The following is a 25,311-nucleotide window of genomic DNA, read 5'->3' on the forward strand; positions in this document are numbered from 1 at the left end:
TGCATGATGTGTCTTCTTGTTAACTTGGTTTAGTTTGGACTGCTGTTGCCGAATCAGAGACAAGTCCCAATCCAGTACTTTAGTTCATAATTTAGACTGACACTCCAGTCCAATATTGAGGGAATGCAGCATTATGGGTGACCCCAGCCTTCATGAGACAAGACATTAAACCCAAGTCCTTTCTGCCTATTCCAGTGGTTCAGAAGGATGTTAACTATCTATTGCTATTACTACAAGCAAAACAAGGAGTTCCCCTGGTGTCCTAGGCACCATTCCTCCTTTAATTAATGGCACCAAAATAAAATCAATTGTTCATTCACCTCATCGTTGTTTGTGGGATCTTGCTATGCACTTACTATGTTCACCTACATGGCCGCAGTCACTGTACTACAAAGTAATTAATTACACATTAAGTGCATTCTGACATTTCTGAGTGACATGTGCAATTCTCCGAAAGGACTGGACTATGGGATGAAGAAGTTGTGGCTTCTTCAACCCCTGGGGAAAGGGAGAGGATAGGGAGGGGGAAAGTTGGATATATATGAGATGAAAGAGAAAGTGATAGCGAGAGAAAGGAAAAAGATAAAAGGCAAAGAGCTGTTCGAGTTGCTGACATGTTATCATTGTAATCATTCATTATCTGTTCTATGTACATAACTGTGTTTAGATCTTTATATAGAAGAAGTTGAAGATCCTGTTATCCCATAGTCTTCACACAGCGGCACCTTTTAAATACAAGCTTTTCTTCCTTCCTGGTAACATAGGAACAGGATTGGGCAATTCAGCACCTCGAGCCTGTTCTGCCATTCAATCAGACTATGGCTGATCTGTACTTTAACTCCATTCATCCAACTTTGATCCTCTTTCAATCGTGCCACATTTACTTATGGGAATTAGACTTTCTGGCCTTAAAGGAACAGGCCTGTTTAACATATCTCCATCTTAACAGCAAAATAATATATTATAATATTCCTGACGTTCTAAGTAATCTGACTTACTGGGAGAAATCCAATGACAGAACCATTGGCAATTTATTAAAAATATATCAGATGCCACATTCTATCATAGATGCAGAACAATTTTAAAGTGCTGAGTGCTTCTGACCTAAACTCCAGAATGAAACCAATAAGCATATTCCAATCTGAAAGAAGTTGAAGACTCTTTTCCAGTGATTCCCATGGTCTTTACACAGAGGCACCTCTTAAATACAAGCTTTTCTTGCTTTCTCCTCGTAACATAGGAACAGAATTGGGCCATTCAGCACCTGGAGCATGTTCTGCCATTCAATTCTGACAAAACAATTCCATTTTAAATGACCTTGCACTTTGTTTCCTGATCAATAATTTGTGGCTTTATTGGGGCACAACAGCACCTCAGCAGAATAGTACATTATGTGTTACATGATACAACATTCCTGTCCTTAAACAAAAGCAATATTTATTATCAGCAAAGCCATGGGTGATGTGCTGGGAAATATTTTTTTAAGTTTTGAATCTAGTGAGTCACACCGCAAAGTGTCAAAATTATAAAACAAGAACAAAAGAAAGTTAGTTATTTCAAAGCAGCTGTCAATCTACAGGAACTTCTTTTAACAATTACTCTCTAATTAATCTGAGGTTGTGCTTATTTGGACCACTTTCCCACAGAGAGTACCTCTAAAGGAACAGTCCATCTTAAACAAAGTTCCATTTTAATAGTTGCACTTCAGCCAGATTACCCATGAACAATACCACAGGAGACAAACTACTTTTAGTAGGTATAAAAAATGTGGCCTACTTTGGTGTTCTCATTCTCAAATAATAAGCATGTATATAAATGGGTTTGCGATCTCTGACTTTACTTAAACTATGAATTTCACTCTAAATGTTTCACCAATGTCGACTGCTCCTTATATTCCACAATTTAAAAAACTACTAAAACTTCAGTTATTCCATCTGAAGATTTTAAAAAAAACAATGTCCTGAAAAATTGATTGCTCTGTCCTTAACACTGCCATCAGCATTTTAGAATGAGGTATCAAAACAGCTATGCTATTCCAGAATGCATTCAATATAGATTTTTTTTTTACATTATAATTAGCTGGAAGTGTGGTTCCTGATACTGGAAACAGTAAGCATCTCAATTAACCCTTTAGTTTAAATAGCCTCTGTTATGCTATCATTGAAGCATACTGCTCATTTAAATCGTAGATGTTTTATTGAGCAAAATCTACTTCACTACTGGTCGAAAAATAAAATTAAGTTTTCATAAGAAAAATGTTAACTTTCACTTATTTATTGTCATACTCAAATAACAGTAGTGCATTAAGTTCAAAAAAATCTTCGAAGAAAGGATTTCAAAACTCGAGCAATGGTCCACTGCGAATAGGTGGACCCTACCAAAAATAATTTCCCCACTTGTGAGCCATGACTGGTTCAAAATCAGTATAATCTATGAAAATACTAACAAAGAAATCTTTAACTCTGTAAATTCATACCTAAAACACGACTTTGGCAAATGTGGCCTGTTCAGCTACAATATTGTGTTCAAGCCTTCGAGGCCAACAGCACTATCAAATTAATCACATCGACATCAAAAAGAAATCAGACAGTGCTCACTCATCTTTATTCACTGCATTTACAATTTAATTCCAATTAGACTGGAGAAGCTTCCATTTCATAAAGATTACGGGCAGAACAGCAGCCAGATTCATTGCTCGAGCAGTCAGATAGAGTGCTTTATCACTTTGAAGGGTAGGAACACTTGAGGTAGCCAAAGTAGGCAGACCACAGATGTACAAATTATAACTAGATCAAAAGCTAGGATGGCAACTTAGTAAACCATGCTTATAATTATTTAAGGTTGAATAAGACCAATTAGAAAGTAATACTTCATAAGCATTTGAGAAAGATTTTATGGTTATGCATAAAATGTGCATTTTTAAATTGGTATTTAAAAATCAAAGTTGTTCGTAAATCACTACTTTCAGGTAAAATGTATATTGAAAAAAAATTAAAAATAAGGGACTTTTTTTATTTGTTCATGGGACGTGCACGATACTGACAAGGTGAGCATTTATTGCCCATCCCTAATTGCCCTCGAGAAGGTGGTGGTGAGGTACCTTCTTGTACGTATGCAGTCCACGTGGTGAAGGTACTCCCATAGTGCTGTTAGGTAGGAAGTTCCAGCAACTCTGAAAGAACGGCGATATATTTCCAAGTCAGGATTGTGTGCGACTTTGGAATGGAACTTGCAGGTGGTGGTGGTGTTCCCATGCACCTGCTGCCCTTGACCTTCTAAGTGGTAGAGGTCGTGGGTTTGGGAACTGCTATTGAAGATGCCTTGGTGAGTTGCTGCAGTGCATCATGGAGCCACAGTGCGCCAGTGGTGGAGGGAGTGAATATTTAAGGTGGTGGATGAGGTGCCACCCTCATTATTTCGATCGTAGCTAGTTTTGTGGGTGGGGCCAGCTTCGGGTGAAAATATTTTTAAAACAGCATCAAAAATCATGGGAACTCTATTTATACTCTTCGTAACTTGTGTTTAAAATTCCTCAATCTTTTGTACTGGTTCGCCGATTTCATCTGGACTGTGCTAAAACGAGCACAAACTAGCAGAACTCTACCCCAAAAAGTTTTACGCCTGCTCTTGCCCCTTTTATGGACAGCTTCTACTTTTGTCTTTCACACTGAATCAGTTGTCTGGTGTCCAACTTGCAACCATACCATTTTGCATTTTTGTTATTTTGCTGCAACGTTTCTTTACTATTTGCCATGCACACTACCTTCCCCTTAAGCCTCATGTTGCGTCAATGCGATGCACCACTCTCATTTAAAACCATTTTACCACAATGACTGCTGTCTGGCTATATGTGACTCCAGCCCCATACCAACGTGGTTAGAAACATAGAAAATAGGTGCAGGAGTAGGCCATTCGGCACTTCGAGCCTGCACCACCATTCAATAAGATCATGGCTGATCATTCACCTCAGTACCCCTTTCCTGCTTTCTCTCCATACCCCTTGATCCCTTTAGCCCTAAGGGCCATATCTAACTCCCTCTTGAACATATCCAACGAACTGGCATCAACAACTCTCTGCGGCAGGGAATTCCACAGGTTGACAACTCTGAGTGAAGAAGTTTCTCCTCATCTCGGTCCTAAATTGCTTACCCCTTATCCTTAGACTGTGTCCCCTGGTTCTGGATTTCCACAACATCGGGAACATTCTTCCTGCATCGAACCTGTCCAGTCCCGTCAGTATATGTTTCTATGAGATTCCCTCTCATTTTTCTAAACTCCAATGAATACAGGCCCAGTTGATCCAGTCTCTCCTCATATGTCAGTCCAGCCATCCTGAGAATCAGTCTGGTGAACCTTCGCTGCACTCCCTCAATAGCAAGAATGTCCTTCCTCAGATTAGGAGACCAAAAACTGAACACAATATTCCAGGTGAGGCCTCACCAAGGCCCTGTACAACTGCAGTAAGATCTCCCTGCTTCTATACTCAAATACCCTAGCTATGAAGGCCAACATGCCATTTGCCTTCTTCAGCGCCTGCTGTACCTGCATGCCAACTTTCATACTGATGTACCATGACACCCAGGTCTCATTACACCTCCCCTTTTCCTAATCTGCCGCCATTCAGATAATATCCTGTCCTCGTGTTTTTGCCACCAAACCTCACATTTATTCACATTATACTGCATCTGCCATGCATTTGCCCACTCACCTAACCTGTCCAAGTCACCCTGCAGCCTCTTAGCATCCTCCTCACAGCTCACACCGCCACCCAGTTTAGTGTCATCTGCAAAACTAGAGATAATACACTCAATTCCTTCATCTAAATCATTGATGTATATTGTAAATAGCTGGTGTCCCAGCACTGAGCCCTGCGGCACCTGATTAGTCACTGCCTGCCATTCTGAAAAGGACCCGTTTATCCCGACTCTCTGCTTCCTGCCTGCCAACCAGTTCGCTATCCACGTCAATAGATTACCCCCAATATCACGTGCTTCAATTTTGCACACCAATCTCGTGTGTTGGATCTTGTCAAAAGCCTTTTGAAAGTCCAGATGCACCACATTCACTGGTTCTCCCGTCCACTCTACTAGTTACATCCTCAAAAAATTCTAGAAGATTTGTCAAGCATGATTTCCCTTTCATAAATCCATGCTGACTTGGATCGATCCTGTCATTGCTTTCCAAATGTGCTGCTATTTCATCTTTAATAATTGATTCCAACATTTTCCCCTCAACTGATGTCAGGCTAACCGGTCTATAAATTCCCTGTTTTCTCTCTCCCTCCTTTTTTTAAAAAGTGGTGTTACATTAGCTACACTCCCGTCCATAGGAACTGATCCAGAGTCGATAGACTGCTGGAAAATGATCACCAATGCATCCACTATTTCTAGGGCCACTTCCTTAAATACTCTGAGATGCAGACTCAAGCCCTGGGGATTTATCGGCCTTCAATCCCATCAATTTCTCTAACACAATTTCCTGACGAATAAGGATTTCCTTCAGTTCCTCCTTCTCACTAGAGCCTTTGTCCGCTAGTATTTCCGGAAGGTTATTTGTGTCTTTCTTCGTGAAGACAGAACCTAAGTATTTGTTCAATTGGTCTATTATTTCTTTGTTCCCCATTATAAATTCACCTGATTCTGACTGCAAAGGACCCACGTTTGTGTTCACTAATCTTTTTCTCTTCACATATCTATAGAAGCTTTTGCAGTCAATTTTTATGTTTCCAGCAAATTAAACCTTTTGTCCTCCTCTGCTGAATTTCAAATTTCTCCCAGACCTCAGGTTTGCTGCTTTTTCTGGCCAATTTAAATGCCTCTTCCTTGGATTTAACACTATTCTTAATTTCCCTTGTTAGCCATGGTTGAGCCAACTTCCCCGTTTTATTTTTACTTCAGACCAGGAAGTACAATTGTTGAAGTTCATCCATGTGATCTTTAAATGTTTGCCATTGCCTATCCACCGTCAAGCCTGTAAGTATCATTCGCCAGTCTATTCTAGCCAGTTCACGTCTCATACCATCGAAGTTACCTTTCCCTAAGTTCAGGACCCTCGTCTCTGAATTAACTGTGTCACTCTCCACCTTAATAAAGAATTCTACCATATTATGGTCACTCTTCCCCCAAAGGGCCTCACACAACAAGATTGCTAATTAGTCCTTTCTCATTGCACATCACCCAGTCGAGGATGGCCAGCCCTCTAGTTGGTTCCTCGACATATTGATCTAGAAAAGCATCCCGAATACACTCCAGGAATTCCTCCTCCACCGTATTGCTACCAATTTGGTTAGCCCAATCTATATGTAAAGTCGCCATGATAACTGCTGTACCCTTATTGCATACATCTCTAATTTCTTGTTTGATGCTGTCCCCAACCTCACTACTACTGTTTGGTGGTCTGTACACAACTCCCACTAGCATTTTCTACCCTTTGGTATTCTGCAACTCTACCCATACAGATTCCACATCATCCAAGCTAATGTCCTTTCTTACTATTGTGTTAATTTCCTCTTTAACCAGCAATGCTACCCCACCTCCTTTTCCTGTCTATCTTTCCTGAATGTTGAATACCCCTGGATGTTGAGTTCCCAGCCTTGGTCACCCTGGAGCCATGTCTCCATGATGCCAATTATATTATATTCGTTAATAGTTGCCTGCGCAGTTAATTTGTCCACCTTATTACAAATACTCCTCGCATTGAGGCACAGAGCCTTCAGGCTTGTCTTTTTAACACACTTTGCCCCTTTAGAATTTTGTTGTAATGTGGCTCTTTTTGATTTTTGCCTTGGATTTCTCTGCCCTCTACTTTTACTTTTCTTCTTTCTATTTTTTGCTTCTGCCTCCATTCTACTTCCGTCTGTCTCCCTGCATACGTTCCCATCCACCTGCCATATTAGTTTAACCCCTCCCCAACAGCACTAGCAAACACTCCCCCTCGGATAGGTGCAGACGTCCGGTTTGTTCTGGTCCCTCCTCCCCCAGAACCGGCTCCAAGGGTCCCAGGAATTTGAATCACTCCCCCTTGCACCATTCCTCAAGCCATGTATTCATTTGAGCTATCCTGCGATCCCTGCTCTGACTAGCACGTGGCACTGGTAACATTCCTGCGATTACTACCTTTGAGGTCGTACTTTTTAAATTTAACTCCTAGCTCCCTAAATTCAGCTTGTAGGACCTCATCCCGTTTTTTACCTATATCGTTGGTACCTATATGCACGACAACTGGCTGTTCACCCTCTCCCTCCAACATGTCCTGCAGCCGTTCAGAGACATCCTTGGCCCTTGCACTAGGGAGGCAACACACCATCCTGAAGTCTCAATTGTGGCCACAGAACCGTATATCTATTCCCCTTACAATAGAATCCCCTACCGCTTTAGCTTTCCCACTCTTTTTCCTGCCCTCCTGTGCAGCAGAGCCACCCAGTTGACGCTCAACTGCCCTCTGAAGTGGCCCAACAAGTCCCTCAGTTGTATTAAACCACTCAGTGGTTCAAGAAAGCAGCCCACCATCACCTACTGAGGGCAACTAGGGATGGACAATAAATGCTGGCCTTGCGAATGACAACCACATCCCAGAGAATGAATAAAATAAATAGAGAAAGCATATCCATTGCTATTTTTCCTCTAACAATAAAAGTGTGGAAAGGCCGGAAATTACTGCAACAATATGGCCATAATGGCAACCATTCTGCTTTTCACTTGCATAAAAAAAACAGAAATGCTCCTTGCTGACATGGAAACATAGAAAATAGGTGCAGGAGCAGGCCATTCAGCCCTTCTAGCCTGCACCGCCATTCAATGAGTTCATGGCTGAACATGAAACTTCAGTACCCCCTTCCTGCTTTCTCGCCATACCCCTTGATCCCCCGAGTAGTAAGGACTTCATCTAACTCCCTTTTGAATATATTTAGTGAATTGGCCTCAACTACTTTCTGTGGTAGAGAATTCCACAGGTTCACCACTCCCTTTTCATGTAGTTCAAAACACATGCACTGCATCATAGAACAGGTCAGTGTTGTTTCAAATCTTTTGAAAATTAAATCATATAACATGCTTCATGTGTTAGGAATTTAAACATTTTACTGCTTCATAAATAGGAAATACAATACAATGTTTAAAAACCAAACTTTGAAATATGTAATCAGCAAAAATATTGGAAGCAACCATCAGAATCGGAAAAGAAAAATGATCCATTACAATTTCATAGAGAATCCTACATCAGAACCAATAAAGGGTCTCTACCTAAAACATCAGAACTCTCTGCCCAAAATGATAACCTATATTTTCTATTTTCAAATGCTATTGGATGTGCATGTTGTGCTTTTATTTCAGGTTGAAGGCTCAATATGTGCTTAACTGTCCTGGTTATTTATACTTTTGGTTTTCATTGTATCCTGCATCAAATGAAATATTTAAAAAATCACCAGCAATACAGCTCAAAAATGAAAGTACTTTTTTTGATAGATACATACATACAAGCATTAAATAAGCCAAATATTTAACAAAACTAGTAGGAAAGTGGACAGTTGTCCACTAGAAAAATGATGCCGGGGATGTTGGCCTGGGCGAGGACACAGACGTTGATGCACCTATCCTACCAGTGGTTTTGCAGGATCTTGCGGAGGCAGCACTGGTGGTACTTTTTCAGCGCTTTGAGGTGTCTGCTGTATATAGTTCAAATCTCAGTCACATAGGAGGGCAGGTATCACTACTGCCCTGCTGACCATAAGCTTGTGCCACATTTGAGGTACTGGTCTTCAAACACTCTCTTCCTCAGGTGACCGAAGGCTGCGCTGGCACACTCGACCCAGCATCGAAGCACTGACCACACTTGGCCAGCTCTGTTGGGTGGGCCACATCGTCCGCATGCCCGACACGAGACTCCCTCAGCAAGTGCTCTACTTAGAACTCCCACACTACAAGCGAGCCCCAGGTGGGCAGAGGAAACACTTCAAGGACACACTCAAAGGCTCCTTAATAAAGTGCAACATCCCCATCGGCACCTGGGAATCCCTTATCGAAGATCACTCAATGAGGAGGAAGAGCATCCGGGAGGGTGCTGAACACCGAGTCTCGTCGCCGCGAATATGCATAAACCAAGCGCAGGCAGCGGAAGTAGCGTGCGGCAAACCAGACTCCCCATCCACCCTTTCCTTCAACCACCATCTGCCCCACCTGTTAGAGACCGTAATTCCCGCATTGGACTATACAGCCACCTGAGAACTCACTGGAAGCAAGTTTTCCTCGATTTCGAAGGACTGCCTATGATGATGAGAAAAATTAACTCTGCAGCAAAGTCATTTTCATGTTGGATCATTAGCATGTTTGCAAAGTCCAAGCAACACAGATTCAACAGTTTAAAAAAAAACACTTTAATGAGTTTAATCAATTGCCTGTAAGTAGAAAGTAATCTCCCATGATGTTGCTCACAGGTAGTTTGCGTGCTCAAGTATAGTTATGATGTTAAAAAGGAACAATACTGTGTTTAACCTTGTCTGTCTGTTTTATGTCACTGTAAAGATAATCAATGTGGGAAACTGGTCTAAATTGCATCAGCTGATATAAATGACAAACTCATTGTTAATGGTAGAATTATTCTCAGAATGTGGGCCATAGAGCAAGGCTGCATGTATTGTTCCTCCTTAGTTGCCCTGAGAAGGTGGTGATGGGCTGCGTTCTTGAACCGCTGCTGTCCTTGTGGTGATGGTGCTCCCATAATGGCACTGGTTAATGAATTTTGCCCCAGAAATGATGAAGGAACAATGGCATGTGTCCAAGTTAGGATGATGTGTGCCCTGCAGAAAAGCTTGAAGATGATTTTGTTCCCTGTATGTTGCTGCACTTGTCCTTCTCAGTCATAGCTGGGAGGTGCTGTCAATGTAAGCTAGGTGAGTTGCAGCAATGCCTCCTATAAATAGTACAATCTGCAGCCAGTGTGCCAGTGGTGGATTTCAAGTCAATTGGGAGGGATTCCGATCAAGCAGAATGCTCTGTCCTGGATGGTGGTGTTGCGTTAAGTGGTGAGTATTCCATCACACTCCTGACTCGAGTCTTGTAAATGGTGATGATGTAGCTGGTTCAATTAAGCTTCTGGTCTATGGTGAGCCCCATGGTGTTGATGTTGTGGGACTCGCCAAATGTAGTGCCACTGAAGGTCATCATCTTGTTGGAAGTGTTCATTGCCTGGCACAGTGAATATTCCCGTCATTTATTAGCCAAAGCTTGCCGTTGGCTGGCACAGGCTGCCTCATTATTGAAGATGTTTTTAATGGAGCTGAACAGTGTAAAATTAATAAACAGTGCTACTCCTGATCCTATGACAGAAGGAAGGTCATTGATGAAGTGGCTCAAGATTATTGGGCAAGGATGCTGCCCCGAAGAATTTTGCAATGACTGGCCTCTGACAACTATGATAATTTTTGTGTACATCAGGTATGATTCCCGCCACTGGAGGGTTTTCCCCTTGAACCTTATCTACCTCAATTTTGCAAAAACACTTTGGTGCCATATTTGGTCGAATGCTGCCTTGATATGAGGGCAGCTACTCTCACTTTTCCTCTCCTCTGGCATTCAGTTCTTGCATCATATTTAATTCAAGATTATGATGAGATCTAGGACTGAGTGATTATGGAGGAACCTAAACTTAGCATCTGTGAGCAGGTTATTTGCGAGTACGTGCTACTTGATGGAACTACTGATGACTCCTTCCATCCTATTGTTGATATTAGGGAAGAGGTTGATTGGGCAGTAATTGATTATATTTCTCCTGTTCTTTTGGACAATTTTCCACATTCTGAGGTTGATGCCAGTGTCATAACTGCAGTGAAACAGCCCGAGGGGAAGCAATTATTGTTGTTGGGGCTCGCAGTCTTCCTGTGCTCAGTGCACACAAGTGTTATTTAGTGCCATGTGGAATTTTATTATTAGATCCGGGATGTGGCCATCGCTGGCAAGACCAGCATTTATTTCCCATCATAAATTGCCCTTGAGAAGGTGGTGGTGTGCCGGCTTCTTGAACTGCTGCAGTCCTTGTGGTGAAGGTACTCCCACAATGCTGTTACGAAAGGAGTTCCAGGATTTTGGCCCAGTGACGATGAAGGAAGAGAGATATATTTCCAAGTCAGGATGGTGTGCAATTTGGAGGAGAACTTGCAGGTGATAGACAAGGGCAGTAGGCACATGGGGGCACTAAGTGGTAGAGGTCATGGGTTTGGGAGTTGCTGCCAAAACAGCCTTGGCGAGTTGCTGCAGTGCATCTTGTAGATGGTACACACTGCAGCCATGGTGCACTGGTGGTGGAGGGAGTGAATGTTGAAGGTGGTGGATGGGGTGCCAATCAAGCGGGCTGGTGTCGAGTTTCTTGAGTGTTGTTGGAGCTGCACTCATCGAGGCAAGTGGGAGTGTAATCCATCACACTCCTGACTTGTGCCTTGTAGCTGGTGGAAAGGCTTTGGGAGTCCGGAGGTGAGACAATCGCAGAACACCCAGCCTCTGACCTGCTCGTGTTGCCACAGTATTTATGCAGCTGGTCCAGTTAAGCTTCTGGTCAATGGTGACCCTCCAGGATGTTAATGGTGGGGGATTTGGCTATGGTAATGCCGTTGAATATCAAGGGGAGGTGGTTAGACTTTCACTTGTTGGAGATGGTCATTGCCTGGCACTTGTGTGGCGTGAATGTTACTTGTCATTTAACAGCCCAAGCCCAAATGTCGCCCAGGTTTTGCTGCATGCGGGCAAGGGCTGCTTCATTTACTGAGGAGTTGTGAATGGAACTGAACACTGTACAATCATCAGCGAACATCCCTACTTCTGACCTTATGATGGAGAGAAGGCCATTGATGAAGCGGCTGAAGATGGTTGGGCCAAGGACACTGCTGAGAAACTCCTGCAGTGATGCCCTGAGGCTGGGATGATTGACCTTCAACAATCACAACCATCTTCCTTTGTGCTCGATATGGCTCCAACCAACAGAGAGTTCCCCCCCCCGCCCCCGATTCCCACTGACTTCAATTTTACTAGGGCTCCTTGATGCCACACTCGGTTGAATGCTGGCTTGATGTCAATGGCAGTCACTCGCACCTTTGGAATTCAGCTCTTATATCTATGTTTGGACCAAGGCTGTAATGAGGTCTGGAGCCAAGTGGTCCTTGTGGAACCCAAACTGAGCATCGATGAGCAGGTTATTGGTGAGTAAGTGCCACTTGATAGCACTGTCGATGACACCTTCCATCATTTTGCTGATGACTGAAAGTAGACTGATGGTGCGGTAATTGGCCGGATTGAATTTGTCCTGTCTTTTGTGGACAGGACATACTTGGGCAATTTTCCACACTGTCGAGTAGATGACAGTGTTGTAGCTGCACTGGAACAGCTTGGCTAGAGGCGCAGCTAGTTCTAGAGCAAAAGTCTTCAGCACGACAGCTGGGATGTTATCGGGGCCCATAGCCTTTGCTGTATCCAATGAGCTTCTTGATATCACGTGGAATTAATCGAAGTGACTGAAGACTAGCTTCTGTGATGATGTGGACCTCAGGAGGAGGCCAATATGGATCATCCACCTGGCACTTCTGGTTGAAGATGGTTGCAAACGCTTCAGCCTTGTCTTTTGCACTTGGTTACTGGGCTCCGCCATCATTGAGGATGGGGACATTCATGGAGCCTCCTCCTCCCGTTAGTTGTTTAATTGTCCAACACTATTCACGACTCGATGTGGCAGGACTGCAGAGCTTTGATCTGATCTGTTGATTGTGGGATCGCTTAGCTCTGTTTATAGCATGCTGCTTCGCATGCACGTAGTCTTGTGTTACAGCTTCCCCAGGTTGGTACATCATTTTTAGGTACGCCTAGTGCTGCTCCAAATTGGTTGGACACGACCATCTATGATTGTGTATGTCAGGAGGAGGAAGAGCAAGATCTACTCTGAACTTTTGGCTGAAGATGCTTGCAAACACACCCAATATGGCGAAGCCAAGTATGTATGTTGATGGAGCTTCCTTCTCCTGTTAATTGCCTATTGCCCACCACCATTCTTGATTGGATGGATGTGGTAGGGCTACAAAGTTTTGCTTTAATCCATCGGTAGTGGGACTGTTTAGCTCTGTCCTTGGAATGCTGGTTTTGGTGATTTGCACGTAGGTAGCAATGCTGCAAGCTTCACAAGTTTAGCACCTCATTCTAATTTATGGCTGGTGTTGCTCCTGGCATGCCCTTCTACATTCTGTATTGAACCAAGTTTGATCTCTCAGCTTGATGGTAATGGAGGAAAGAGGGATGTGCTGGACTACAAGGTTGCAGATTGCGGTGATACACAATTCTGCTTCTGATGGCCAGAGTGCCCAGCTTTGAACTGCTAGATCCATCCTTCGACTGTTGCACTTACCATGGCAGTATTGCCATACAACATGATGTGCAGACAAGACTATTTTCTTCATAAGAACTGTACAGTGGTCACTGCTGCCAATGTGCTTGTGGATAGACGTTGCTGTGACCGGCTCGTTCACCACCCAGAGTACATTCTGTGCCCTTGGTTACCCTCAGTGCTTCAAGTGATGATCAATATGGAGAGTACTGATTGTTCAGCTGTCGGGGAGGGGGCAATAGGTGGTGATCAGTAGGAGATCTTGTTGCCTTTGTTTGACATAAAGCCGTGAGACCATGAGATCCAGAATCAATGCTGAGGGCTCTCAGGACCACTCCCAGCTGTACATCACAATGGCTCCACCTCTGGTGCAGGTTCCCTTTCCTGAAGGATATTAGTGCACCAGTTGGAATTTTACAACAATCCAGCTATTCATCACTCTGCACAATTTGACCACTGGGTATACAGAATTCTCTCAAAAGGCTTTCTGAAAAAAAATTTCATCCATCATTATATCTCAGCAACTGAATTTTCTAACGTCCAAAATAAGGGTTTAACCAAAATAAGAAAATCCAAAAAATACTATTCTGTAAATGAGTGGCTTTTATTAATATTCATATTTACCTATGTATTTAATTTAAATCACTTACCATACACAAGATGGACTATAGAAGGTGCAATTAAAGATAGATATCAAGGCCCCAAGTTTCCACATGATTTGCTCCTGATTTTTAGGAGCAATTGGTGTAGAACAGAGTATCTTAGAAATCGGAATTCTCCACATTTAGTTTGCTCCAATTCTAGTCAGTTAGAACAGTTTCACTTTGGAACAGAATTTTTTTTTCAAAAGGGGGCGTGTCCGGCCACTTACGCCTGATTTCAAAGTTTCGTGAGTGAAAACTTACTCCAAACTAACTTAGAATGGAGTAAGTGAAGATTTTTGTACGCTCGAAAAAATCTTGTCTACACTTTAGAAAATCAGGCGTAGGTTACAAATTAGGCATAGGGAATGGTGGGGGGGGGAGGGGGGGGAAGGGAAATCATTAAATTCTACAATCAATCCTTAGTTATACTTATACAAATATTATACAAATAAATCCAACCTGAATAAAAATTTATAAGCAAAGAAAAGATTAAATAAACCATGTTCCTACCTGTGTGAAAGTGCTTCAGGCAGGCCTTTCATGTTGGAGACAGGCAGCGGTGTGGTGTCAGTGTCTCGACGGCAGCGGCAGCAAGCTTCGAGCTGAGCTGCAGTGCTTGAGGCAGGCCTTCATTCTCTTCGTGGCTGGCCGCGAAGAAGCAGCACCGGACAGACCCGAGGCCATTCGGCCATGAGATAGCAGCGGCGTCAGTGGCTGGCCGGCAGCCGAAGAATCAGCGGACCGATGTAAGGCCATTCGGCCATGAGATAGCAGCGGCGTCAGTGGCTGGCTGGCAGCCGAAGAATCAACGCAGGACACACGCAGCTCAATAAGGTTCTTGAGGCCATTCGGCCACGATTTAGGGGCGGCGTCAGTGGCTGGCCGGCAGCCAAAGAATCAGCAGCGGACGGACGTGAGGCCATTCGGCCATAGGATATCAGCGGCGTCAGTGGCTGGCCGGCAGCAGAAGATGCAGCAGCAACCTTCGAGCTGTGAGGGGGACTGAGGCCATTTGGACAGGGAGAGGCAGCCACATCGACAGTTTTATATTTAAATTTGCAGAATGGGTGCTGCATTGTCAACACCATGTATTATTGCAAAGTTGAATTGGCACTCTTATTTCTCCAAACACACAGTCCTTAATTTGCATGCACCAATGCAGCAACGGTTCTGCAAGTTTAGCAGTGAAAAGCTGAACTCACTGATTTCAGCAGGTGATTTATTCAGCAGTGCTGCTAAAAGCACTCCCTCACACACAGAAATATCAAAAAAAAATTAAATTACAAGCCTTTGCAGGGGTCCAAGAAACAAATCTTCACTTTTTCTGCAGTATTTTTAAAAATGGCCGAGTGCCAATGTTTGTGAGAGACTGCGCGTACACGCACGCTCCAACGCGCACGCGCAGGGTTGCCGGCGCCACGAAGGCTAATTTAAATTGTACCCGCCCCCTGCTACTTAGAAAATCGGCGCGAGTGTTAGGCTCCGCCCCCTGTTGCGAAGAGCACGCCGCGTCAAGCAGACATCGAGCTCCTTGAATATCGGACTTTTTTTTAGGCGCAGTTTTCGGCGCGAAAAACAGGCGCCCAGCTCGGAGGTGCGCCGTTTTCGCCGCGGCACGAAACTTGGGGCCCAAGTCTTTAGCAGTACTGCGAGAACAGAGAATAGGGTTTAGCTGTACTTGAGGCCAATTGTGCACTTTGGTACAAATGGGGGCAGTCTGGAGATGATTAGTAATACAGTGGGGCTGGCAGTATCAGGGTGGTCCTTTGATCTGCCATCACTGTAGAGGGCAAACCTAAGGCTCAATTTTCCACATTGCCGATTTTTGGCGCCATTGTAGAGTTACGGCAGATTTTTTAGTGGCCGAATGCGTCAAAAAGGTGCAATGTTCGCCAGAATAAACGGTCATTTTGGAGCATTGCTCTGCAGTTGGAGCTTAAGGTCTGCGCCAAAAAACTGAGGTTGCCAGGGTAACAAAGGACACACTGAAGGGCTACGGCTGGAAAATGAAACATACACAAAACATAAGCAATTCTAGAGCCCCGGTGCCGCTCCTATCCCAGGCTGAAAGGCCCCCCACCCCCAGAGCCGGTGCCATTCCATTAGAGCAAGAACAAACAGACACAACTGCTGTTAGTTGTTTCAACTGAGCTCTATGTTTAATTTGAAGGAATTGCTTTCCATCGTCCTTGACTACCTCTGGGCAGCTCATTGTATAAATAACAACAGCAACTTGCACAAGCACCTTTCTGTAGCAAACTGCCCCAAGCCTCTTCACATTAGGAGGTTTCGCTCTTAGCCGAAAAGCCCCCCTGCCCCCGGCGCCGCCCCCATCCCGGGCCGAATGTGCCCCCAACCCTGGTGCCGCTCCTATCCCAGGCTGAATAGCCCCCCGCCCCTGCCGCCGCTCCAATCCTGGGCCAAAAGGCCCCCCCTTCGCTGCTATCCCGGGCCATGGAACTCTATCTTCTGTGCCGATTTTCTTAAGTTAGCCAAGTGCCAGCCACACCATCTCTGTCCATTTGAGCGAGTTTGGCCAACTATGATTTTTTTCCAAAAACGACGCAGTTCTGAAAAACCTTTCCTAACTTAAGAAAATTGGTGCAGAAGATAGAGTTCCAGGGCCCGGGATAGCAGCGGCCGGTGGGGGGGGGAGGGGCCAGTCAGCCCGGGATAGGAGTGGCACTGGGGCTCAACATTAGTCTTGTATATGTTTCACTTTCCAGGGTCAGCCCTTCAGTGTGTCCCTCATTACCCTGGTAACCTCAGTTTTTTGGCGCAGACCTTAAAAGCTCCACCCACAGAGCTTAAGGACAATCTGCGCCACGCCAAATCAAAATTTCTTATGACGAAACTTGCAACTTTTTTTTTGCCGCAGTCGGCCACTAAAAAAAAAAGGCGTACTTCTACAACTGCACTAAAATTCAGCAATGTGGAAAATTAGCTCCATAAGAACAGTGCACTGCATCGTTTTTGAAAAAATCGTAAATGGCCAAACTCGCTTAAATAGCCAGAAATGGCGTGTCTGACACTCGGCTCCCCCAGTGACGTCAAAAAATCGGAACTAAAAAAGTCGGCCGTAACTAGTTTACAATGGCACAGAACATTTGGCGAAACTTTGGTATCCTGAAGCTGTTAATGTTAAAAGTGCTTTTAGAGTAGCTACTTGAAAACGTACTTGCAACCTAACCAGCTATGTTCCATCTTCTGCCTGTTACAGGGTGTTTGTGCAATAAGAGATCTTGTATCTAAAGATTGTTGCCAATTGACATTCATGTTGGATTTTTATTTTGTTTGGAGATTTTTGTTTGCTCCAGAAAAAACAGCGGACGGCAATAAAACGGCACAGAATGATGGCCAAAATTGAGCCCATTGGGTTTGGCTTAACAAGGGTTGAAATGTGAGGTGATTACGCAGTGAAAGGAACACCAGGGCATGGGCGTGACCGTATTGAATTGGGGTGACTGGAGGGGGGGGGAAGAAGGGAAATCCCATGTCTGGCAGCACAGCTTTTTTGAGAGTTTGAGGGAGCTCTGTAGACACTGATTTTGTTGTCTTGTGATTGGTTCTTGGATGTGCATCTCTGAATCACAGCTGTAAGAAAATGCAAACTTTCAAATTACTAACGAGGTGATAATTAGAGATTTAAAAATTCAACTGATTTGTTTTTTTAATTTGCAAAATGAATTTAAATTAATGGGCAAGTCTCATGTGTGGCGAGCTGCCCGCATATTTGGAGCAGCTTATCAATTGAGGGGGATGGTGAGGACAAGACATCCAGTGATTCCTCCGTAGAGCCGAGCTGGTTGAGTTATGTTGAAAGGGGTGGGGAGACACACAATCTCGGGTGAGGACTGCAGAGGATCACGCATCTGGCAGATTTATTTTTGTGGGACCAGGAGGAATATTAATACAGTACATTAATGCACGCACAGCGTATGCTCCACCTTCTGGTACTTGCAAATTGTATCGGGGTCCCATTAATGACATAGGACCTCGACTTGCATTTTATAATGAGACTCTCGCCTGTTTCAGGTGGGAGTCTTGGCCATTTATCTAAAGCCTCAATCGAAAGGTAGAAGACAAAATGGTGGCAGGAACGGGGTGGAAAATTGACCGTACTTTGTGTGTGTGTCTCTCTCACAACTGTTAGTAATTAGAATGTTTTTTTAAAAAAACAACAAAGTATGCATGCACATTCAGAAGTATGGAGCCCTTCCTATCAGGACAACTTGGGGTATTCTGTTCATTACTTTATGCATTTATATCAGTTTCCCTACAATCCCACATACTAAGTTTGTCCATTTTGGCCCCTTTATCCACCTTCCCCTCTCTTCCACAGCTGTGACACTGGCTTTGATCAGGTATAAATGTTAAAAGTCAGGGCTTAGGAATTTTGGAAGAAACCATTGAATTGCTGCCTGACAAGTCTAAACAAGCAAAAGCACTAGTAATGCAGGATCAATGCACTCGTGTTATTTTCGGTTATTGCCAGGAGCAATTTTAGGAGCATGAGCAAAAGATTGCATCCAGTCATTAATGCTAACACATCAAATCATTACACGCTATCACACATATTAACTCTAACACACAAGACAAAATGAGCTCTCAAAGTCAAGTCGTCAAGTTACCATTTCGACATGTACAGTGTAGCACAGTGGAGTTATATGAGGGGTAAATGGAAATCTTACACGAATGATGATTTAAAAAAATTAATTATATGTTAAACTAAAAATCATGTTACTATATCACACGACATTCTCCTTTACTGGCAGATAAGCAGATATCAAAATTCATAAATGTACAATGGAGAGCTGGGAATGATGAGTTGAAATATAAATAACAAAAATGGAAAAAGAAAAAAAACAGGAAAAAGAAAAACAATGAGCAAAAAAATCCAATTATAAACACAACCTGTCAAGGAAAAAAACTCAATGAAATGGTTAAAACAGTCGAGGAGCTGGAAGGTTTTGCATTCTGTTGAATGGCCTCATTTTAATGTAAATGCTCTTCACAAAGTTGCATTGCAGCATTGTCACCGACAGGTACTGTAACCTAGCAACATTTCTCCCTAGCAGCACTTTAGTCAGATGCAAGCTTCTAGTGCAGAAAATAACAGGCACATAGTAACCTTTTTTACTTAAATATCCGTGCAACATCGAACAATTTTCTGACAGATTTTCTGGTAGAGTAAGGCGATCAGCTTATTAATGTTAGTCTTCACAATTTTTTACTGTTGTACATTCTTGGACATTGCTGACAACCTGGATGCTCGAGGTTTAATTCAACTGAGTGGCATGGTAGGCCACTTCAGAGGGCAGTTAAGAGTCAACCATGTTGGTGTGGGACTGGAGTCAAATATAGGCCAGACCGGTTAAGCACAGTGGGTTTCCTTCCTGAAAGGACAATAGTGAACCAGTTGCGTTTTTACAACAATTCACAGCTTCATGATCACTTTTACGGATACTAGCTTTTTATTTCCAGATTTTGTTGAAGTTCAAATTTAATTCAAATTTTCTAAATTGCCATGGTGGGAATTAAACTCACATTTTCTGGATTCCTGGTCCAGTAAACTAACCACTACACTATCATGTCCCAATGATAAGAGCTGCACAACAAAGCTGTGAGAATTGCCCTTGAGTTTTTCCCTCACTTCATACTGAGATTGGAGATTGACCACAAGGAAAATGACAGATACAAAACCACATTCTACCAATCTCTGCATACTCGTGTGCTGCAATGTCATGTCATCCCTTCTAAAATATAGTTCTCATACTATGGTTAATTTTAAAATACGCATAAAATACACTTTGTTCATATTTTAAAAATACACATAAATCTCTACCATCAAATATCAAAATCATTTGCATATAAAGTTTCCAAATTGTTCAAAGATATTACATAAATCAAATTGCTAATATATGCAAGATTGTTCCGTAATCAACCATTTTATAGCAAACGACAATAGTTCAGTTGTATTTACACAAAACAATAAAGGTAATAGAAGCTTTCTTTGTAAAATAGATTGCTCAGCTTTTTGTAGCAGTTAGCATAACCTTTACAACCAAATATCAAAAAAGAATCTGATGTGTCTGTTAATTTGTTATTTATACTGCATAATGACTAGAATTTGAAATGTTAATGTGAATTGAAGCTGCTGCAGTCAGAATGCTATTATAGCAAATACGATTTTTAAAAATAGATATTCTCTACAAGCATAGACAACATTTTCTAACATATGGCATGATTATTCGATCATACCTAGATAAACAGTAATCAGATTCTCACCAAGTAAAGCATCTCGTAAATCGAGTCACAGGATCCTTTGATGTCCTCGTCTTTGGCCTTGTGTTTTACTCTCCAGAAGACTGACATTGTGGAAAGACACCCTTTAACTGAATGATTCAATCTGCTTTGTTACTATACATTTAACACCAATTTTCACCAGTTGGAATCCTAAAATATGGCAGTCGATTCATCAATCGTAACAGTTTTTGTTTTCCCTTCATACTTAAAATAACTCAAATATACGAGGCGCTGTGCTCACTGTTCTTTCTATGCTCTGCAGAGCTGCAGTGCAAAGAATCAGTTCAGAATATAATCCTATTCTAACTACCTCAACCCTAAATCCTCAATGTTTATCTGAAGTAGGATTCCTGTATCTGTTACAGCATGTCCAGCAATGAAGAGTCGTTTCTGTCAACAAGAAGTGCTCTCATCGAACAGCAGCGTAAAGAACCAGCAGAAACACGAAAGACAGCCTGCTGAAGCTGACATCGGAATGTCACTGTCTGCTTCCTAGGGCGCTGGTTCATCCGATTGGTTTAGTCCCCCACTAGAATACTAATACTCAATTGTGGAAAGCTGCTCTAAACTGCACAAAACTACCAAACACTGCAAAGAAAATGACCGGAAATGTCATCTGTGGCTTTATGTGGTTGAATGGACTGCAAGTAAAAGGATGCCAATGTTTACAGCCCTGCAAAAGAAAAGGCTTCTCTTTGAAGCTGAGTTTCAGATCTCTGGACATCATCACAGAGGAATTCAATATTATTTCATCACCTTTTTTTTTTTAAATCCAGATCTACAAATAATTCTTCACACAATATAAAACCAATGGCATGACACCAGTAAACTCACAACTGCTACAAAGGATTCTGCAAGAATAATCATTCATAATCAATTTTCCTTTTTAATTTCTTTTAACTCAACTACAGCACCAATCACTTCAGAAGCAACCAGCAAAGAATTCTGAATAGATGGCATTTTCCCAAAGTACAAAACAAAGGCACAGCTGTCTGGCCTGAACATCGTCCAGCTACACATTTTTCCCATTAATACAGACTTGAATAACACTGTCAACTTCAACAAAGTAATCAAGTTGTACAATGCACCACAATACTAAAATCTGTAAACATTACAGCAATAGGCAAATACTGATGGGGCAAATTTAACAAAACCTGCAGTTCTAACTTTATGAAAATTCACAGAGAGGTTTCCAAACAAAGTACTTTTTCATATACTTGATATTTCATTACATATTGAATATAAACAAAGAAGAAGTAATTATTTTGCAAAGTTAAGAAAAATCAAAACCCACAATACCCTTCAGTTGTTTTATGGAAACAGCTGGATCAGATTCTAATCAATACTAGGTAAAGGTTTGGATGGACACTACAGGCAATCTGAGAGAACCTTGGTGGAAAAGCTTCAATGGTGTTAAATGACTTTTCTAATCTAAAAAATATATCTGTTTAGCCTACCTCCTTGTAACATCAGTTTCAAAATCTGTTTTATCTCAGAAAGGGCCAAGTTAATCTCAAACTTCAGTTCTTTTTCATTCAGCTGAAATACCAAGCATTGTTTTATGGAAGTTACCGCTGTTACAATGCGGAGAGCATAAATATATGTAATTAAAGGGTGGGGTATACAAGTTAAAACTTGCATTTCATATACTTGAAGTGCAGCATCACAAAGAACTTGAGACAAGGACGCAACGCAGAGGGAGCTTTCAGGATGCACATCACACGTATTTTAAAAAGAGTAACAATTTAAGCATGAACAACCTCAACGTAATTTTTCCTTGAAATATGCCAAAATGTTTCACAAAGTAAATAGTAACCATGAAGTTCTTATTAAAAACTGAACTACTCATATTTTGAACACTTCGGTTTCATATATAGTAATTCAATAAATCAATATGTGCTGTACAATAATTTTTCTACAGTTCTTCTTTTCACAATTTGAGCTATTTATGGAGAACAGCATCAGATGCTCCAGCTACTCCTAATAATTAGTGTTCACTTCAATGCTTGAAACACCTCTCAAAATATATATTAATGCTGAATTTAAGTAATTGCAAATATTCTCACTTAAGTAAGTTATTTTCTTGTATGCTGTTCGAAGAGACAGTTATAAACTTGCAACTTACTTTACTGTTGCAAGCGAACAAGTCGGTTTAATCTAGCAGTTCTGTTCAAGGTGGTTTTCTGTTCAAGGAAGTTATGCTTTTGTTGTACACAGCAGTGGCCAGACCCCATTTGGAGTACTGTGTTCCGTTCTGGGCACCCAACCTCAAAAAAGATACATTGTCCTTGGATGGGATACAGTGTAGATTTGCCAGAATTATACCAGGGCTTAAAGGTCTAAATTGAGGACGGCTTCCATAAACTTGGGTTGTATTCCCTTGAGGTTAGATGATGGAGGTGTTCAAAATGATAACAGGATTTGAGAGAGTAGAGTCAGGAAAGCTATTTCCTCTGATGAGGGAATCAAAAACAATTGGGAACAATCTTAAAATTAGAGCTAGGTAGGGCATTCAGGTGTGACATCAGGAAGCACTTTTTCACACAAAAGGTGGTGGAAATGTAGAATTCTGTTCCTCAAACAGCCATGAATATCGGGGCAATTCAAATTTTCAAGGTTGGGTATTGAGGGATATGGATCAAAGGCAGGTAAATGGAGTTGAGATACAGATCAGCCATGATCTAATTGAATGACAGAACAGGCTTGATGGGATGAATGTCCTACTCCTGTTCCTGTTATACACAATTGCAGTGATTATGGAATTACAAGAATCAGCAGGACCACTGTAATTCTAAATATCAGAAAATTGTTAATAGAAGTCTGCACATCATAATGGCACAGAAGACCTAAAAACACATGAGCTGAAGCAGAGTTAGGGATGCCACTATAAAAGTAGAATGATTTACATAAATGTTACCAAAATTTCAAAAGATAACAAATGGCACTTTACAGCCTTCCGGACTCAACATTTGAGTTCAACAATTTCAGATCATAACCACTGCTCTCATTTTTTCGGACAACATCTGTTGGTAATTATTCCGCTATTCCCAATTACACCTCCTTTAGACTGATCTTTTGTTTCTTTTCTTGTCCTATTACCAGACCCTTTTGCCTTGCACCATCATCCCTTTTGTCATTTAATCACCCCTGCCTTCCACCCTATCACAGACCTTCCCTTTCGTTCTTTCCTTCCCATTACCCACTTCTCTGCTGCTGTACTTGCTTAAAACCTGTTACATCTCCAACTTTTTCCACTGCTGATGAAAAGTCATCAACCTGAAACGTTAACTCTGTTTCTCGCTCCACAGATGCTGCCTGTCCTGCTGAATATTTCCAGCATATTCTGTTTTTTATTTCTAAAGATAAAACTGGTAAAAAAAAACAGCACCAACAAAACATTTGTACTTCTGCACATGAATAATACAAAGTATACTTCTATTTGTTTTCTTGTATTGCATTAGGATCTTATTTCACCTCCTTGTTGGGATGCAGTTCTGCAGATAGTCATTAATCATGTGTAAAATTTGCTAATAATTGTTAGCAGGCTAATCAACCTTTGGGAGGAAATCACACCTGAAATGGGATACAAAGAGAGAGTAATAAAAGGTGCCAAAAGGGAACATGAAAAAGAACTTGCAAGGGATACCAAAGGTAACAGCAAAATTGCGCCCGCCATTCAGAAGATAAGAACATAGGATTAATTAATTATCTCATAGTAAAGGATCCTCGAGGGAAGAGTGATCATAGCATGTTAGAATTTCAAATTCAGTTTGAGGGTGAGAAAGTTGGGTCTCAAACTAGTGTCCTGAACTTAAATAAAGGCAATTACAAAGGTATAAAGACAGAGTTGGCTAAAGTGGACTGGGAAAATAGATTAAAGGGGAAGATGGTAGATAAGCAGAGGCAGGCATTTAAGGAGATATTTCATAATGCTCAAAGATATATCCAGTGAGTATGAAAGACTAAGAGAAAGATGAACCATCCATGGCTAACTAAGGAAGCAAAGGATGGTATCAAATTGAAAACAAAGGTGTCATGTATGCAAATCTCACCAACATGTAAGACTTGCCACTAGGGGGCACATCTGTGGGAGACCCAAGGGTTACCCTGTGCACCCTGGGGAAAGCAGGTATAAAAGGTGATCCACCATGCTGCTTCCCCACTTTTTAGAGTTATATTAAAGAGACCAAGTTCACAATGGTTTAGAAACATAGAAACATAGAAAATAGGTGCAGGAGTAGGCCATTCGGCCCTTCTAGCCTGCACCGCCATTCAATGAGTTCATGGCTGAACATGCAACTTCAGTACCCCATTACTGCTTTCTCGCCATACCCCTTGATCCCCCCAGTAGTAAGGACTTCATCTAACTCCTTTTTGAATATATTTAGTGAATTGGCCTCAACTACTTTCTGTGGTAGAGAATTCCACAGGTTCACCACTCTCTGGGTGAAGAAGTTTCTCCTCATCTCGGTCCTAAGTGGCTTACCCCTTATCCTTAGACTGTGACCCCTGGTTCTGGACTTCCCCAACATTGGGAACATTCTTCCTGCATCTAACCTGTCTGAACCCATCAGAATTTTGAATGTTTCTATGAGGTCCCCTCTCATTCTTCTGAACTCCAGTGAATACAAGCCCAGTTGATCCAGTCTTTCTTGATAGGTCAGTCCCGCCATCCCGGGAATCAGTCTGGTGAACCTTCGCTGCACTCCCTCAATAGCAAGAATGTCCTTCCTCAAGTTAGGAGATCAAAAACTGTACGCAATACTACAGGTGTGGCCTCACCAAGGCCCTGTACAACTCCCTGCCCCTGTACTCAAATCCCCTCGCTATGAAGACCAACATGCCATTTGCTTTCTTAACCGCCTGCTGTACCTGCATGCCAACCTTCAATGACTGATGTACCATGACACCCAGGTCTCATTGCACCTCCCCTTTTCCTAATCTGTCACCATTCAGATAAAAGTCTGTCTCTCTGCTTTTACCACCAAAGTGGATAACCTCACAT

The 25,311-nt window shown here is 42.2% G+C and overlaps 1 protein-coding gene across 2 annotated transcripts in view; it reads right to left on the reverse strand.

The window, feature by feature from the left end:
• The window catches only part of LOC139276003 (rho guanine nucleotide exchange factor TIAM1-like), a 421,871-nt gene that overhangs the window by 59,251 nt on the left and 337,309 nt on the right, over positions 1-25,311 (reverse strand). The window contains exon 18 of one of the 2 annotated variants that reach the window (XM_070893321.1): positions 20,289-20,368. The exons of the other annotated variant lie outside the window; for it this stretch is intronic. Within the exon in view, the coding sequence (XP_070749422.1) occupies positions 20,289-20,368 (80 nt within the window). The remainder of the gene's footprint in view (positions 1-20,288; positions 20,369-25,311) is intronic. 2 annotated transcript variants of the gene reach the window in all.

Source organism: Pristiophorus japonicus, chromosome 11 (genome assembly GCF_044704955.1).
Source record: "Pristiophorus japonicus isolate sPriJap1 chromosome 11, sPriJap1.hap1, whole genome shotgun sequence".
Classification (NCBI taxonomy): Eukaryota; Metazoa; Chordata; class Chondrichthyes; family Pristiophoridae; genus Pristiophorus; species Pristiophorus japonicus.